Genomic DNA, 18,185 nt, shown 5'->3' on the forward strand with positions numbered 1-18,185 from the left:
AGTCTTCTCTTTCAAAGAGAAGTTGTGGCCACTATGTTCAAGCCCCAGAATCAACCCTTAAGGTTGCAATCTCTTTACTTATCCCTGCTTCGGCAAAAGAGTGAATTCCATCTTGTGGATTGAGTTCTCAGCTCCCAGATCAGACAAGTCCCCAAAAAGGTAGGCATGTTGAGTTGGCAATTTGGTCACTCTCACCCATACTAATCAAAGGACCACCCTCAAAGGCAGGAGTTCCTAAAACACTCAGGATTAAGGTCGTGTCACCTATGGTCGTTTAGGTGAGATGTAAGTCTCTAGTATCAACGGTGTTATATACAGAGTTTAGTCATCTCGTGGTTCAGGTCTTATACAAACTCTTTGTATAGGACACCCTCGCTCGCACGTCTCCACATGAATGGTCAAGATCAACTATCTATAGTAGTTTGCAAAACTTGCAAACCTCTACAAAGCGGGTCGTATCCATAATGTCACCAGGATCAGGTATCCCACCTTAATCCTTATACTACGGACCTATTTAGGTTATCACATATACATGCTTAATTTCACATAAGATAACCAAGGAGCTTTGTTTATTGGATATGAGTAAATGTCAAAATTAAATAACACTTATTTTATTCATTAAACAATGTGTATCTTTACAAAACAACAAGACTCCGGGAGAATTAGGACACCAATCCCAACAGACGTAGCTAGGTTTCAGAGGACGTAAGGGAATGTCGGGGTCATCAAGTTTCAAATCATGGGCCTGGGGCATTACACGTGTTTGTGTTCAAGATTGTTTAAGAAAATGTTCGTGTTCAAGATCGTTGGAGGAGTCGTTCGTTAGAACTTCAAAAGAATCATTCATTGAATTTGGGAATCCACAAAGATGACAATAGTTCTAACTTTTCCCTATAGCAGGCTATTTAGATGTTTATTATATGCATATTGTGTTTTGGTTTACTGTTTTATTTATGTAAAAAAATCGATTTGCGGGATGCAAAGCATTCACAACGCTTCCACTATGGGATTCGATCTCTACATGAGGATCATTAGAAACTTATGGATGTCTACAATGATGGAGTTCCTCCAATATGAGAAAGAGAAAAGTTGATTGTACCAGTGAAGTTGTTGTTGACAAGTGATTATTTGAAGGAATTGCAACTATAGAACGATGTGACTATTGGAAATATGATTGCATTTAACATCAAACTAGTTGTAGTGAGTTTCATCATCTTCATTCCATATGATCATTTTGATCTTGAAAGCCAATTTTAAACAGTATCAATCCCAAAACTTCATTGTTGAAAACGATGTTTAAAGTATAAACAAAAGTAGGAAACATGTGTGCGAGTGAAACAGGTCGGCGACCTGGGGTGGTCATCAAAAGCTAGACAAGATGATGGAATTCAAAAAATGATTACTGAACCAACAATCACATATATGAGTTTAGGGGGCAACTAAATGAAGAAGATGAGATTTAGGGTTTTTTTTTTTTTAATAATAATATAAATAAATAAATAAACGGAACAAAAAATACATATATATATTTATACATGCACATGTAATAAACATTAAAAGATTAATTCCCATTTATATGTTTCTTTTCAAGTACAACAAGTCATTTTTACGTGTTTAATATGAAAAAATTAAAACATCGAAACTATGAAGCAAAAACAAAATAAAATTAATTTGATAACAATATGTATAAAATAATAAAAAAAAAAAATTTAAGTACAATTAAATTTGTAACAAACATTTAAACAAATCAAAAGTTAGTTGGATAAAATCAAATTTGATAATAAAAGATAAATTCAAATATAAATTGGAGAGAAAAATCAGATTTTTTTTTTTTTTTTGTTGATTGTGATTAATTCAATAAGTAGTTGGATAAAATCTAATTTGGTAATAAAATATAAATTCAAATACAATTCGGAAGAGAAAACCAGGAAGGGGTTCGTTTATTTATAATTACACTGTATTCATAACTCTATGTTCATTTAAGCTTCAACAATTAAACTGTATTTAACTTCATCAACCTCAAAACCTACAAAATGAGGCTAACTCGTTGTAGAAGCATAGCAAAAATGCAAGATTGCAGAAGTGAATACTTATTTGTTTGTAAAAAAGATAAATTAAAGGTATAATAGTATAATAAGATGATAATGAATAAAAGGTGATTAAAAATACAAAAAATGATAAAATTTAAATGAAATATATAGTTTGTTAGATGATAATATGAATAAAATGTTAAGTAAAATTCTAATCAGGATAGAAGTTTTTAATCCAAATTTAAAATAATAAAAAAAGAGGAATGAAATAATGTAAAATGTGAAGAAATATTATAAATTAAAATCAAAATGGTGATAAAAAATTAAAGATTGATTAATTCTGAATATTTTTAAAAAGTTGTTAAATCAAAGATAGCTAATTTGAATCAATTAGGAGGAAAATAAGGAAGAGACTGATTTATTTTATCTTGAATTAGTTATCAAAATCTAATTTGAATAGCCAACAAGAGCATAACTCACATAATGTTCATACTATCAACCTCGTGGTTTGAGGAAAATCAGAAAGAGCGGTTATGTTAAGAAAGATAGTTATTTTTAGTTTTTCAAACGAATAGAGTGGAAAACTAAGGGCCTATTTGGTTTTAATTCAGATTTTTTTCTTCTGTTTTCAGATTTACTAAGTTCAGCGAATATGTGTTTGACAAACAACCCAAATTTTATTTTTGGAAACTGTTTTCGGATTTGTGACTCAAACCAGAATTTGAATTTTAAAATTTAAATGGAGAATTATATTAAATAAAAAAATATTTAGAAATATTGTATGTCATGTTATAAACTCAATTCAATCTTTTGAAAATTAAAGTATTACGTAGTATGCTATAAATTAGGTTAAATTCTGAATTTGGTCCCTATGGCTTTGATAAAACTAAAAGTTAGTCTATGCAGTTTTAAAATTTAGAATTTAGTTTTTATGGTTTGATAATAATTTCATGTTCCTTATGATTTGTTAAATTATCTTAAATAGTCCCTACCATAAGAACTACTTATGAAGCTTTTACCAAACCATAGGTGGTAAATTTTAATTATAAACTATAAAATCTAAATTTTGATTTCTTCCAAACCATTGGGACAAAAAAAATTAATTTATCTTATAATTATATAAAATTACAAAATAATAATTATACCCTTTTTATAATATAAAAACCATGTTCATAATTAAATTAACAAAGTTTATTGTCAACTACTATTTAGTGACTACAACTAGTTTGTAATTGTTTAAATTAGAATTCAATTTCTGAATTCTACTACCAAACACATATGAAAACATGAAATATAACTCTATTTTCATCTAATCTCTTATTTTTTAAATTTCTATTTTCAAATTATGTACCAAATAGGCTCTAAGACATTAGCAATTATCCTATTTTAGTTTTTCAAGTGAATAGAGTGGAAAACTAAGACATTGGTAATTACCCTATATACACTGACCATGTATTTGTAGTTTCATCAATAACCAGAGCTACGAACTAGACAAGAGTAAAACTCAAATTTGAAAATTCATAGTCATATAAATGTCATGTGTATTTGCCCGTTTTTCCATGCTTCAATTTCCCTAGAAGTATATTTCCAAAAGCAATCAAAATTTATATAAATTTCCATTGTTCTAAAAGTAAAATTAAAATGTCAAAACGAGTATATAGCTCAAATTACAATAAATTTATAGTTCGAATCTCCACACCTATATTATACTAAAATAAAAGTTTTCTCCCCAAATTAATAACTTTGCATCTATTTTATTTCTATATTACAAAATTTTATAATAGGTTATTGGGCTGTAGATACTATTAGTTAAAATAAATAAATTAAATGGACGCCGCGCTTAAAAAATATAACAAGTTAACTCTTGAAATTTTTATATATTTAGCCTCTAAAGTGGTCCCACATGTTCTTAAACTTTTGGATTTAGTATTTAATATTTCTAACTTTTCAATTTCCTATTTAATAATTTCCTAACAAATTCAATAATTTTTAAAATTAATCGATCTATCATGAAAGAAACCTAAACTTTAAATTTTGCCTCTTAAATCTATGGATTTTAATTATACCAAAATTTGAGAACTAAATTTATAATTTAACTTATTACCAAATTTATTAGTTAAGATTAGTTCATACCTATAATCAATTTTCAAAAACAAAAAAATTTACTAAATGCCCTACAGTTGATGGATCATACCATACAAACATGCACGGTCTCCTCTATTCAAATATAGAGTTGGTCTATTCAAATGGGATTGTTCAACGAGGGAAAATGAGCCTACAAGAAGAACGTAGCAAACCATAAAACTATAATATTATTTCTATACTTACCAATTACCATAGAAGATTTTAAACATAAAGAATTGCATTGCTAGAAAGAAATCTTCCAATAATCCAAGAATATGGGTATTATACATTGAAAATACCCCATGAATGGTAAATAATGTATGTAAATATGTTATAAAATAACATTAAAGAAGGTGATGGATAAAAATTAGTACAAGAAAGGCCGTAAGTTCCAAAATCTTGTACCTAAGCAAAAGTCCGGGTCGGGTCAATAATGGAAAACTGGTCATCTATGTAGGTTTAGTATTAAGTAGGAATTAGTAGGATTTGATTCTCCCCTGAGGATATTTTTTCTCAACAACACCAATTCTTTGAGGTGGCCATACGATATGTGACACCCTCCCTTGAATCAAACCCATTGGTATCTGCCACCAAAAGGCTTTAACTTTAGTCAGCCTGGACTAGGCATGTTGTGTAAAAAACATAATCGAGGGATTGCACTCACACATCAAATACTTGCAGTAAAATATTTCAAGAAATGTCTTCGGTAGAGGGGTTCAAAAAACCCAATGATCCAAAAAAGCCGATCAACCCAACCCAACTCGTACAGGTTATCAACTCATTTGAGTTGGGTTGAGTTCAAATAATGAAAAGTTCATGGGTTAGATTGGTTCATGGATTCACCTAATATAACCCAAACAAACTCGAATTTATTATTAACTTTACAATTTTTTTTTACTTATACAATTATTTATACATATATTGATTTTAATTTTATTTAATTCCAATATTTTTTGAATAATTTATCCTTCAACAAAAATAGTTTCTTTGCACTTTAGAAAGAATTTCTATTATATAAATTGAAATTGAGCTTTTAATCTTAATTTAATATATGAAAAATAATTAAATTAGATTTTTACATATTTACGTTTTGCTTCGTTTTATAACAAAATTTTAAATAAATGACTCGATTAACCCGAAACCAACCCAACCAAAATATTTCATGGTTGGTTGGGTTGGGTTCATTGTTTAATAAGGATTATTTGGGTTGAAGAAATTTACAATCAGAACAATTAGGTTTGGTCTAAAAAGTCTTTCAACCCAATCCATGAACACCCCTAGTCTTCGGCACAAGTAAATTGTTACATTCATTTTCTTAAAATACTACTCTTTTAAAAATAAAATAAAATAATAATAATAATAATAATAATAAAACTTTCATTGAGAAAAAAATGAAAGAAAATAAGGGCATAAAAAAAAACCAAGGCCACGGGAAGGAAGGAAGGAAGAAAAAAAACCTCCCCTAGAGAAAGAGCTTCCAACTAAGTAAGATGTTGCCTAGAGAATAATTGCAAGTCTATGAAACTGAAGCCCAAAGAGATACATGAAACCTCACCAAGAACCAAGTCTATGGTTCTTTTCCTGGAAGATCCCACAACAAAGCACACATCCCCGCAAACCCAAAAAAAAAAAAAAAAAAACCATCTCTTTGAAAGGATGGAACAACTACCCGATCATCAAACGACCATCTCTAGTGAGCTAACACAAAAATCAAACTCCTAAGAGAAACAATTCCATTCATAACTCACAAACTGACACTCTCAAAGTGATCCAAGTTTTCCTCCACTTTCCGACAAATGATATGACAAAAAGGACCCATTAACGAAGGCATCTTTCTCAAAAGCATATCTATCGTGTTCACACAACCAAAAAACCGTTCCAAAAAAATAGGGACTTAACTTTCTTCGATATCTTAATCCTCCATAAAACATTGAAGACTGAAAAACAGGAGAGGGATCCAATAAAATTCTAAAGAATAAACTCTAAAAAAACATGATGGAATTTTCATCAACGGTGTTTTTCAAGTCCCTAGAAATAGTTGCAAGAATAATTAAAGGTCTTATTGATGCTGCCCATTCACAGACACTTTGGTTGAATCTCAAAACTAATAGCACACCCCAAAAAAACACTGTTTACTGTAGTAGATGGTATCTTACCGGGCCAAATGATCTCGAGTCCATGCTGCATTCTGCATTATCGCCTTCAACCCAACAATGTCCTTCTGGAACCTTGACAACATCATATGTTTGACGAGTTCCGACCCAATCTCCTGGTAGGGCAATAATTCTTTTCACATGTTTCTCCTTGTAATTACAAGGGGAGCTGCAATAGGTCAACAATTTCGGGAGGGAAATTTTATACAAATTGTGCAAGTTTCTGAGAGTAAAGTTGTGACAAATTGGGAAGTGTCATCACAGTATGTTCGCTAAGTTGGATTCAAAAACATTTCGCACATTCCATATAAGAAAAGAGGATGCAAAAGTGACAAGGTTCTGCCTTTCTCCAGTTAAACAAATGGCCTACATGACAATATGCAATGAAAACATTTTTTGACAATATGAAATGAAAATATTTTTTATCTCAACCTTGCTTCAAATTCAGGAAAGTATAAAGCAATTTATGAATGATTTGGGATGGATCAATTAAAATCATTTTTTTGTAAAAAGAAAAATAAGAAACTAAACTTTTCATTGTACAAAAAGAAACCAAGGAAACATAAGAGAACGACTCCTAATTTTAAACCACCCTCCATGAGATACAACATCATATATACTTTAGATAAAGCTCACATATAAGACTCCAGCCTAAATTTAAACTCAGAATCTTGCTAGACCTGCATCTCCACACTCAAGCAAAGCTTTATGCAAGGGCAAAGAGATCAACACATATCTTCTGCTTAGTAGGTTCTGAATTATTTTTAACATTTAATCCTTCCTTTTCTAAATATATTCACACTGCACAACATGATAGGAAGGAGCTTTCTATCTATCTTACACTCTCTTAGCATGCTCTCGATCACTTGAAATTATATCATCAATACTAATACACTAAAAGAGCAAGATGGATCACTACGCTACCCGTTAATTCGGATGATTTAAAATGTGACTTGAGCAAATATATTTCACATGCATTTCTTTCCCAAAAAATAAAAATATTTGGATGAGAAACTAAGCTTTCATTGAGACAAAATGAAAGAATACAAAAGTGCATGCAAAAAGACGATCTTCAATTCAAAATAATAACATCAATGTGGAAAAATCCTTGAAAATCGATATCCAAATAGGCTGACCACACCTCCTCCCAAGGTCTCTCCCAATCTCGAAAAATCTTTTACCTCTTGATCCAAATAGCTCAAAGGACTACAAAGAAGTCAACCCACCATAAAATCCAACCCCTATAACGAGAAGGTGGATGCCTAAGTGTAACCATTTCATTCTATACAAATTGCACGTCATGGAATTAAGCTTATCTTACTTTTCAGTTCCTTATATTTATTCTTAGAATGAACAGCTTTGGGAAGTTAATAAATTGGAGTCCAAACATGATTTCTCCATTACGTGAGCAATGATTAATCATATAGCCTAACAGCCTACTTCTGGTCATAACTCAATTAAGAAGAGCCAATCCAAACCTTAAATAATCTAACTTGCACTTTTTAAGATTCGGAAATTGAGCAATCTAGCAAGACTGTCCACATACAATGCACTGGATCATCCCACAAAAGAGAAATCAAATCAAGCTATTACCACAATACACAAAATAAACGTCCAGAACAAGACAACACAGATAATTATATTAGCAGCGATGAAGGGAGACTGACCGATAAACAATCACGTCACCGGGAGAAAATTTATACTTCTCAAGGCAAAATTTCTCAACTAGCACGTAGTCACCTGAAACCGAACCCAAGCATTGATGGTATCATCTCACTACAACAAACATGTCGCGTTTAGAAAATTACCAGACACTGTTCCTGCCAGAGAAGTAGCTCTAGGATTAAAAGTGGGAGACATTGAAACACCTCGGATAGGGACAACACTCGCATAACGATCCGAAACAGTAACCCCAATAATTCCAAATGTGAAACATTTCTTCGCAGCGTTCCACACTAAATTTCGGTTTGCCATCACCAAAACACCAAATGGATGCATATCAAGTGCGAAGTGGGTGGTCAGGAACTGCAACATGGATAAATCTATAATGAAATAAACTCGAAGTTGGCAAATATAAAATATTCATTTATCATTTAGGATTTTTGAACTTCCAGAACAGAATTACGACAAAGAGCATACAGATCAAACTCTAATTGGAAGAAATTTGACCAAACGATTTTACCTAGAAATTGATAGTACACAACAGACAGGAACCACAAGCTTCTGGCGAGCAGCCAAAATATGACTAAGGAATTCTTCCTTAACGGCATTGGAACAATTGAAGACTGTTTTGACAATAGGAAAGAGATACGGCATAATTCAAGAGGAGAGATTATTGGCCAAATCCACTGGAGATCACCACTCCACTAACTCAGACCCAAACCCTGACACAGTAACAAAGGCGTGAACGAGCCCAAGATAAGGAAAAGAAAGGAAATTGAATCTCTCTTGCAAATAAAACCGCAAGAAAAGGGGAAATTTGTACGGATGACCCATTTTTTGAGCCCAAAATGTCAAATGACCCTTTTTTAAAACTAATGTCAATTGACCCTCTGCTGATGTCATTGCCATACCAGATTACGTAAATGCCCTCATCCCTCTTACCCCTTACAGTCTGCATATCTATAAGGGTTCTTCGATCCAATCAGCTAGGATTTTTTTATCAACATGCATCTAACTGATCAGTTGAATTACAAGTATCTAAAAGCCACTCAAATGTAAACCTCGATGACTAACTTCGGTATTCATATATGTTGTACAACTAAAAGAGAGGGAGATGATAATGAGAATGTAATAGATGTAACAAAAATTTTCAGGCAGAATGCCATTAAAAAATCAAAGTTCTATGTCATCTACTTGGATTGGAAAAACCAAAAAATGTCTTCCCATCATTAAACTCTGCCTCTCAGAACTCAAATTGAAATTTCATCTGATTCAATACGAAGTCAAATTGTATTGGACAACCAAGGAATGGATTTATACACCAAGAGCAAATCTGGAAGAAAATTGAGCATGAAGATAAGTCTTAGGCCAAGGTTAGCACCTCTGGCTTTAAGTCAAATGCACAAAACAGCCAATGGAAGACCAAGAGTTTGTTGTTTCAAAACTACTATAAAAAGGAACTTCTAAATTCCATCAACTTGAACCTAACTCAATTGAATAAGAGATTATAACCTCGACCAAAAGATTAGAAATTAGAATTTGTGAGGCCTCGATTGTTAACACTTACAAAAGGAAGGGTAAGAGTGAAAATTCAGGGAGCGACAAGGCGTTAGTGGTACATGGTAAATAGTTGGGGAAGGAGGGGACTACGCTGCTGAAGGGTTTAAGTAGGGGTTTTGGGGTCTGAAGGAGGGGAGAAGAATAAAGTGGAGTTTGAGGCTTATGCTCAGCTCTTTCGAATGTGCTGAGTTGCCTGGTTTTATCTTGCTTTCTTCTTTGAATGTTACTTTCGCTTTCCATTATAATCATTGAATCTGTCATCTTTCCGTGGAGTGAATATGTATATAATCAGGGTATCCATTTTCCTGTTGCTGGGAAATTCTTGTTGGATTATTTTCTGTGTGCAGGGAAGAGGAACCTAACACAATTCTCACCCCAACAAATTATTGAACTCGAAAGCACCTTACAAGATTTAGTTTCCAAATTTAGTTTTATTTAGGAATGTAAGGATTGAACATTATTGTACATTTAGAGACCAGTGCTCATACCTATATGATCTGTAGAAGGAAGGAACATCTAGAAAGTAAGGCATCTACACAAACAAACTACAAGACAATTAAGATAATTTCAGTAACTTCTCAAAGAGCTCCCAAAAAAAAAGTCCAGAACCATCTATTTGCAGATTCCCTTCTCCAAACTTCAATTCTCAGAAATATGCTACAATCTACTACTCCAGAATGCTTTCAAGCATATATCAGACCTATATTTAGGAGAGACCCAAATTGTGAGAAAGAAACCGATGTGCTAGATAGAGAAAAAAAAAGCTTACCGGCAGTACGAACGACGGTGTTCGGCGACCGGTGAACGGATGGGTGAGTCGGCGGTGATGATAAGCGTGACGTGCAGGCGAACTCACGAGACGGCGGCTGGAGGATGCTCTGGCCTGTGCGCAATGGCGGCGCTTCGATCTATGGTGAGGCGAGCTCTGGCATGCATGAAGTGGCAGAAGATAGGTTAAGAAGGGGGTTGATCGTGAATAGGGGTTCAGAAGAGGGAGAAGAAGAAGCCTAGGGCTACGTGATGGCTTCGATGGCTTAGATACTCCTCTTTTCCCTATTATATATATATATCCTTCAATCCAAACCCCATTTGGATTTTAAATAAATATATACAAATAAAGAAAATTTTTATAAATAGAAAATCTTAAAAATAAATAAAAGTGTTTGTAGTTTTTGAATATTTTTAAATGTTTTTTATATTTTAAAAAAACCTACAAATAATCTTTTTTTTTTTTTTTCAAATTCCAAATTCTCAAATCTTTTATCTCAAACCCCAAATTAACTTTTCAAAAAAAATAATAATAATAAATTCAAACCTTAGAATTCAAAATAAATTCAAGATAATTCAAGATAATTAAATTAAAATTACCTGAAAATTTAGGACGTCACAACAATCCACCACTTTATAGGCTGGGTCAAGTGGAACAAGCATCCATGTGTGATTTTGGGTAAGTAATGTGTCGAAACTCGGTGTTACAGCAAGTACACAAGTCAAGTTATAGTAAAATATGCGATGATGATTTTAATTTTGAAAGCAAATAAAACAAAATGTAAAAAAAAAAGATGAAATTCAAGAGATAAAGACGTTCAAGTATGTTGATTTCCTTAATTACTACATTAATTCATGTACAGTCTGTCGCTTTTAACCGCTCAGCCACTCTCCCCTTCCCGAGCCGAGGCCCCCCTCAATGGGTTCTAAGAAGGAGGGCGGCGCCCTATTTAGATTATTATCATCCAAATCTTTTCTCATGAAAATTTAATTGATTACTAATTTCTTGAAACCAAATTAAGAAGCATGGCATTAGGGTCAGTCATAATCAACTTTCATTAGCTACATAATTATTCACATGATAGATTAACTAATGATCCAATATTATAGGTCTGGTTAAACATGCAATCTTTCTAATTGAACAATCAACCTAACATTCATCTATAACCAATCGATGTGTAAAACATAATAATATTAGAAAACAATCAAGAACATATCATCCATAGAAAATATGGTGCATTAACTTAAATCCATAAAGAAGTTCATCAACACCCTAAAACTAAAGCATTTAGCAACGCATCATCGCTACAAACAAATGATCGCTTTACTTTCAATTTTGTTAAGCGTCAAAATAAATTGTAGAGAAGAAGAACTCGTCTTTGAAGAATAGTTCTTCAAATCTTCTCCAAGTCTTCAGCAATTGATCCCCCACAAATAGTATGAAGATGCTACCAAAAAAGTCTTCCCTACTAGTCTCTTAGTAAGGACTGGTTTGTGGGAACGGGCTTTTGAAAGAGAGAGGGAATCTTATTATGGAAGAGAATTTTTCTACAAAGAACTCTTTCTCTAAAAAAACTTGAGAGAGATAGGAGAGGGAGATGAGAGGAGGTTTTTTTTCTACAAAAACCAATTCTCGAAGAAAAAGACTTCCCTTTCCTACCTTTATTTAAAACGCGAAGTGGGATTAAAACATAACTCCCATTTCCTATTATTTAATTTAGATTAAAATGAAATAAAATTCATTTAATTGAAATAAATAAATAATTAATTAATTTTAAATTAAATATCTCATATTTAACTAAATATACATTTAAANCATATTTAATTAAATGTACATTTAAATCATATTCAAATGCACATCTATCTCACAACCTATAATTTTAATATGAATTTCATTCATATTAAATTTTAATCTATAGTTTTAATATGAATCTAATTCATATTATTTCAATATGAATCCAATTCATATTAATAATTATTATAATCTTATCCAAATACAATACATCTTCTTTTTATTATAAAATTTAATTTTGAATCCTATTCAAAATTGACTTAATATTATAGTGTATCTATATACATTATATTAATTGTATCATATACAATTAATGTAAATTGTCTTAATTAATTTGAATAATTTAAGCTCTTTCAAAATAAATGGTTCTTATTTACCCGTTGTGAGCTAGTAGGGGACCTAATGGACGTATATTAGAAACTCCAATGATTTGAGATTAACTAATTAAACTCTTTAATTACGTTAATCAACATTCATTAACTGTGGGTCATTCCACTAAAGATCCACAACTACACTCTTCACACTGTAGAATATTTCGTGTCCTTGGATTTAACCCTTACTAGTAAGTCGATCCTTCACGAGTTATTTGTAATTACAGTTGGATCAAATTAGCGTTTTGCCTCTATAATTACTTCTTATTTCTTAAGTATCATTAACCCCTCTAATGAACAACTTATTTATCGTCCTACCATAAACCAAGTGCCTCTCGAGCCAATGAGAGGGCGAATACCTTTTGTTAAAGATCTGGAATCAGTACTTAAAGGAACTACTCATCTACTTACCCTAAAGGTGAAAATGAGTGAATTTCTTTTTGTGTAACTATGTTTCTAGCTCCCTACTTGGACATGTCCCGAAAATGGTAGGTTTATTAAGTCATCGACTCGGGCCACTCTCGCCTACAAAAATCAAAGGACAACCCTTAAAGACAGAAGTCCATAACTCATTCAGGATTAAGATTGAGTTACATGGTTATCCTTTGAAATATTAATCTTTTTAGTCAACGGTGTTACAAAGAGAGATTAAGTATTTCACGGTTCGATCTTATACAATATCATTTTATAGAATACCTTCAATCACATGTCACCACATGAACGATTTGGATCATATCATTTTTAATACTTACAAAGTGGGTCGTATCCATAATGTTACAAGGATAAGACACCTAACCTTGTCTATATACTATAGACTCTTTGGGGAGTGTTTGACTCACTAACATGAGTTGAGTTAAGTTGGTATATGTTTGGTCCACCAACTTTAAATATTGGTGGAATTGAGTTGGTATATTTTACCAACTCACCCCAACTCTTCCTTCTTCTAATGTTTTTAATGGCTCCACCCATCGACCACTGTCAACGATATCATTGCCACACTCGGGGAACCAACTCTGGGTTGCGAAACCACCTCTGATGACAACTATGACGATCAATTCTAGGCTTCGATAACCACGTCTGATAATAATTCTGGTGACCCAACTTCGACGACCACTTTCGCACGGCAAACTCCAACGACCAATTTTGGGCTCCGACAAACAAACTTAGATGGCCAACTCTAGAAACCACCTCCAACTACAAACTCTGATTAAAATCACCTTTGATGATTAACTTTGAAGACCACCTTCAAGTGAGCAACTCCAACAATCAACTTCAGGCTTCGACAACCACCTTCGACGAAAAACTTTAGCAACAAGCTCCAATACCACCTTCATGCGACCAACTTCAAGCTTAAACTACAAACTCCAACAAAAACCATCTTCGATGATCAACTTCGACGACCATCTTCTAGCTCTAAAAATCACCTCTGACGAAAAACTCTGGCAACCATCTCCGATACCACCTTCGTGTGACCAACTTTAAGCTCTGACAACTACCTCCAACTACAAGCTCCAACAAAATTCATCTTTGATAATCAACTTCGACAACTACTTTCGACTATTATAAGATGATGACCATTAAAGTATGTTGTAGAGTTGTTGGTTATATAAATAATAGTATTTTGTCTACATTAAGTGCAATATTTATATGTAGAAATTTGTAAAACTATATATTTATTTGATTGAATTCACATATCAAATGAGTGTTAATAATATTTGAAAAAATATATATGTAGTTGAAAGTTTTTAACACATAACAAAAAAAAAACTATAAATCGAAGATTTTTTCCTCAAACATTTTTTTGGCAAGAATTAGTGAAGATGGAGATTTGTTCTTTGATGGTCCTCCAAATTTGGAGGAATTGAAAGTGAAATTGATTGAAGAAATGTGGTGGCATTCTATCAACTTTCTAAGATGACTGGAGAGATTCAATTAAAAAAATCATGACAGAGTAAAAATAGAGAACAACAATAGGAATAAGAAGAAAAAAAAGAAAGTGATGATAGAATTCGTGGAGGAAAATTAGGAATAAAAAATTTTAATTTCTCTTTGTTTTCCATTTTATTTAATTATATTCCTGCAAGAAATATAATGAGTTAATTATTGTTCATTCCCCAACAAAAAAGAAAGAAAGAAAGAAAAACTTTAAACATGAAAAGAAAAAAATTGCAATCCATATTTTATTCAATACAATGATAGGTATCGAGTACAAAAATTTCAAAACAAAAATATTAATCATAAAAGTAGATTATGTAGAGTACAAAAAAACTTGTAACGACCTGGCTCCCTAGGACTTAAACTAGGCCATTACTATAGATATGCATGCATGCAATTCAAAATGACATCTTTTTATGAGTTAGTAAAACCAAATAAATAGCATAAAATAATTGACTTTATTAAAAATAAATAACTAAAATTCCTTTAACAGGGTACCCTTAAATCATAAAATAAATCAATAAATTCTCTTAAAAAGTTTAAAAACACAACTACCAAAACTTTAAGTTCAAACACCAATACTAGAAATTTTAAAACATAAAATCCTGAAAACATGAGTGGAAGCATATGACTGGTCTCAATGGCTCGATCATGAATTCCGCTTGTTATTTGTCAGTGTGTTCTTACCCTTACTTGAAAAAAATAAACATAAGAAAGAATGAGTATAACATACTCAATAAGTAACCCCACTACCGAGGTCAGACTAAGCATCTATGACCTCTAGATGCTAGCTACTCTCTAGTGGGACATGCACAAACCTCTACTTTTCATGGAATGACTAACTAGTGATTAGTTGAACCCACTTCTCCATAGACTAGATGTACCTGCAAATCTCTGGTGAATCCCGAAGGAAACACGAACCTCTGGTGAAATCCCAAAGGAGAGCACCACCTCTGGTGATAAGGAGCCGACCAACCGAGAAGTTCAAGAAGCTCAAACTAGCTTAAATGAAGAGGAAAATGAAGCTCATCAAGCTTAAACTAGCTCATTGAAGCTCATGCTGAAAATCCATGGGAGAACTTTCCAAAGAAATCCAATCATGAGGCAATCATTATGCCTCAAGGACCAATGACAAGAGCTAGAACTAAAAGGCTTGAGGAGGAATTAAATGCTTGCTTCGAAGCTAAATTTCCAGTTCATCATGAAAAGTTACAACCCTTGGAGCTCCAAGAGTCACTTGGACACCAAAAAATCATAATGAATCTAGAAATTCAGATTCATTCACATACTTAATGCTTGATGTATTAATTTATTTCAATGTAGTTATATTTATTAAGGTTCATGTATATAGTTGAAGAGTTTTTGTTAAACCTAGTTAATTAGGTGAAAAGTTGTGTCCTTTCAAGTTGTCTTTTCAAGTAGTACAAATACCCATGTACTTTGGTCATTTGAAGAACACTTTGAATTTGAATGAAATCTTCTTAGAGATTAACCTCTCAAGCTTATGCTTTCTTTGTATTATTGTGTTTAGAATGCATGTTTAGGACTTTCAATCTAGTTTGATCAACTAGATTGTGGAAAGTTCAAAATCTTGAAGTTAGGAACAAGTTATCCTTTCTTCTTGATTTTTGATCAAATCTTTCCAAGCCAAATTTGTTTAGCTTTCTTGGGGTTGTTACCATTTTTGCTTAATTAGGGTTAGTTTTATTATCATTGTGGGGGGTTCACCTAGAATAAGGAGAGTTTTCATACATGATTGAGGTAGTTTCCTTTATCACTTGGTATCAGAGCTTTGGCTCTAAATAGATTATATCCTTACTTGTTTTCTTTTCCATGTCATCTTTCTTTCTTTAGTTTCATCTATTTCTATATTTTTTGTGACTCTTCATCTTTTCATTTATCTTGCTTCATACATTATTTGTTCTTGCTGCACAAAAAAAAAAAAAGAAAAGAAAAGAAAAGAAAAGAAAAGAAAGAAAGAAAAAAAAAGAAAAAAAGAAAAGAAAAGAAAAAAAGAAAAAAAAGAAGTGGAAAAAATAGCAAAAAAAGAAAAGAAAAAGAAAAGAAAAGTGACTTATCATCTTCTTGTGACTTTTCATATTTTATGTCACTTGTTTTATGTGTTTAAAAAAAATCTCAAGCAAGTTTTGAAGCATTGTGATGTCATATCTACATTCTTTTATCATTTCCATCAAACTCACATCTTTTGTTCATTTTGATGTTTTTGTTATCCTTTACCAAAATTCTCAATCTTCATTTTCTTTTAACCTCCTATATTTGCTTCTTAAAAGTTCATTCCATTACATCACACTTGTATTTCTAAATTTGAGATTTTTGTGACTTTCCACCTTCTAGCTAGATTGACATTGTTCTTGCATGATTCTCATAAGAATATTATAAGACTTGTTGAAATTGAGATATTTCTAGTCTTAGGAGTAATTCTATATTTATTTAGTGCAAACACAAATGACTTTTCATCTTCTAGAGAGTAATCACGTGAGGGAGTGCTAGTGAGGTCTATTTTTCTTTTACTTTGTTTTTCTTTTGTAGGATGGACAATCAAGATGATGTTGAAGTTAACGAAGTATGTTTGAGAGAGGCACAATAAGGAGTTATGGCGCGAATGATCCGTACTACGGAAGCATTGACAGATCGTTTGGATATGTTGGAGATTGAGTATTGGGAAGGGAAAAAATGCCACCTCCTCCACCACAACCTGCAATAATTCACCATAATGATGACCAATATGAGGGTGATGGGTTAGACAATGACCAAGTTACATTACTTGGGATGCCAAGAGGAGAAGAAAGACGTGTTGATCACGGAGTAGTTAGAGGAAGAGGTCGAGGGAGAGGATATCAAAACTTCTAAAGGCAAGCTCAACGAGAAGTAGCTCCAGTTGATCGTAATATGTGGGGAATAAAATTTAAAATTCCAAAGTTATTTGGCAAAACTAATCTAGAGGAGTACATTAAATGTGAAAAAGAGGTGGAGAATATGTTTGCTTGCCATAATTTTAGTGACGAGCAGAAGGTTAGGTTGTGTTGCCAAATTTAAGGATTACGCTCAAACTTTGTGGGACAAGTTAATGTCAAGAAGAAAGAGAAATCTTGAGGCACCAATTGATTCATGGTGTCCATGAGGAAGCACTTTGTTCCAAATCATTTCCAAAGGGATATGGTGCAAAGGCTTCAAGCATTGAGGCAAGGTAACAAGTATGTGGAAGACTACTACAAAAAGATGGACACTTTGATAGATTGACTTGATCTTAATGAGGACATGAAGACTCTCATGGCACGATTTTTGAATGGCCTCAACAAGGAGATTGATGATAAGGTTGATTTGCAACTATACTTTGACATAGAGGAGATGTTGCATCTTGTCATCAAAGTGGAAAAACAATTGAGTACCAAAAGAACGAGGTACACTTTTTCTAAACCTTCTTCTTCTTTCAACTCATAAGGGAAAAATAAAAATAGAAGTGATTTTAGAAGTAGAGATAAGTTTATGAAAGAAAATTCTAAAGAAAAAGGTGAGTCTTCTATGAAAGGGAAGGCTAAATTAGAAGAGCCTAAAGAGAGAAGTAGAGATATTAAGTGTTGGAAATGTCAAGGGTTAGGGCATGTCAATAGAGATTGTCCAAACAAAAGGACAGTGATCATCCATAATGGTCAAGTAGTAACTGAAGGAAAGGGAAGTGAAAATAAGGAGGATAAGGAAGAAATAACTGAAGAAGGAGAGACTAGTGATGGAAGTTACGAAGAATCAATTGTAGGAGATGTGTTTTGTA

The 18,185-nt window shown here is 32.6% G+C and overlaps 1 protein-coding gene across 1 annotated transcript; it reads right to left on the minus strand.

Moving 5' to 3' along the window:
* Nucleotides 1-4,374: 4,374 nt before the first annotated feature.
* LOC120077839 (mitochondrial inner membrane protease subunit 2-like) lies at nt 4,375-10,584 on the minus strand. The gene is given in 7 exon segments (XM_039031905.1): nt 4,375-4,650; nt 4,652-4,738; nt 6,311-6,476; nt 7,975-8,047; nt 8,116-8,349; nt 8,490-8,691; nt 10,299-10,584. Coding segments are annotated over 6 exon segments (699 nt in total). The 5' UTR covers nt 8,578-8,691; nt 10,299-10,584; the 3' UTR covers nt 4,375-4,599.
* Between the last annotated feature and the right edge of the window lie 7,601 nt (nt 10,585-18,185).

Source organism: Benincasa hispida, chromosome 5 (genome assembly GCF_009727055.1).
Source record: "Benincasa hispida cultivar B227 chromosome 5, ASM972705v1, whole genome shotgun sequence".
NCBI classification, from domain to species: Eukaryota; Viridiplantae; Streptophyta; class Magnoliopsida; order Cucurbitales; family Cucurbitaceae; genus Benincasa; species Benincasa hispida.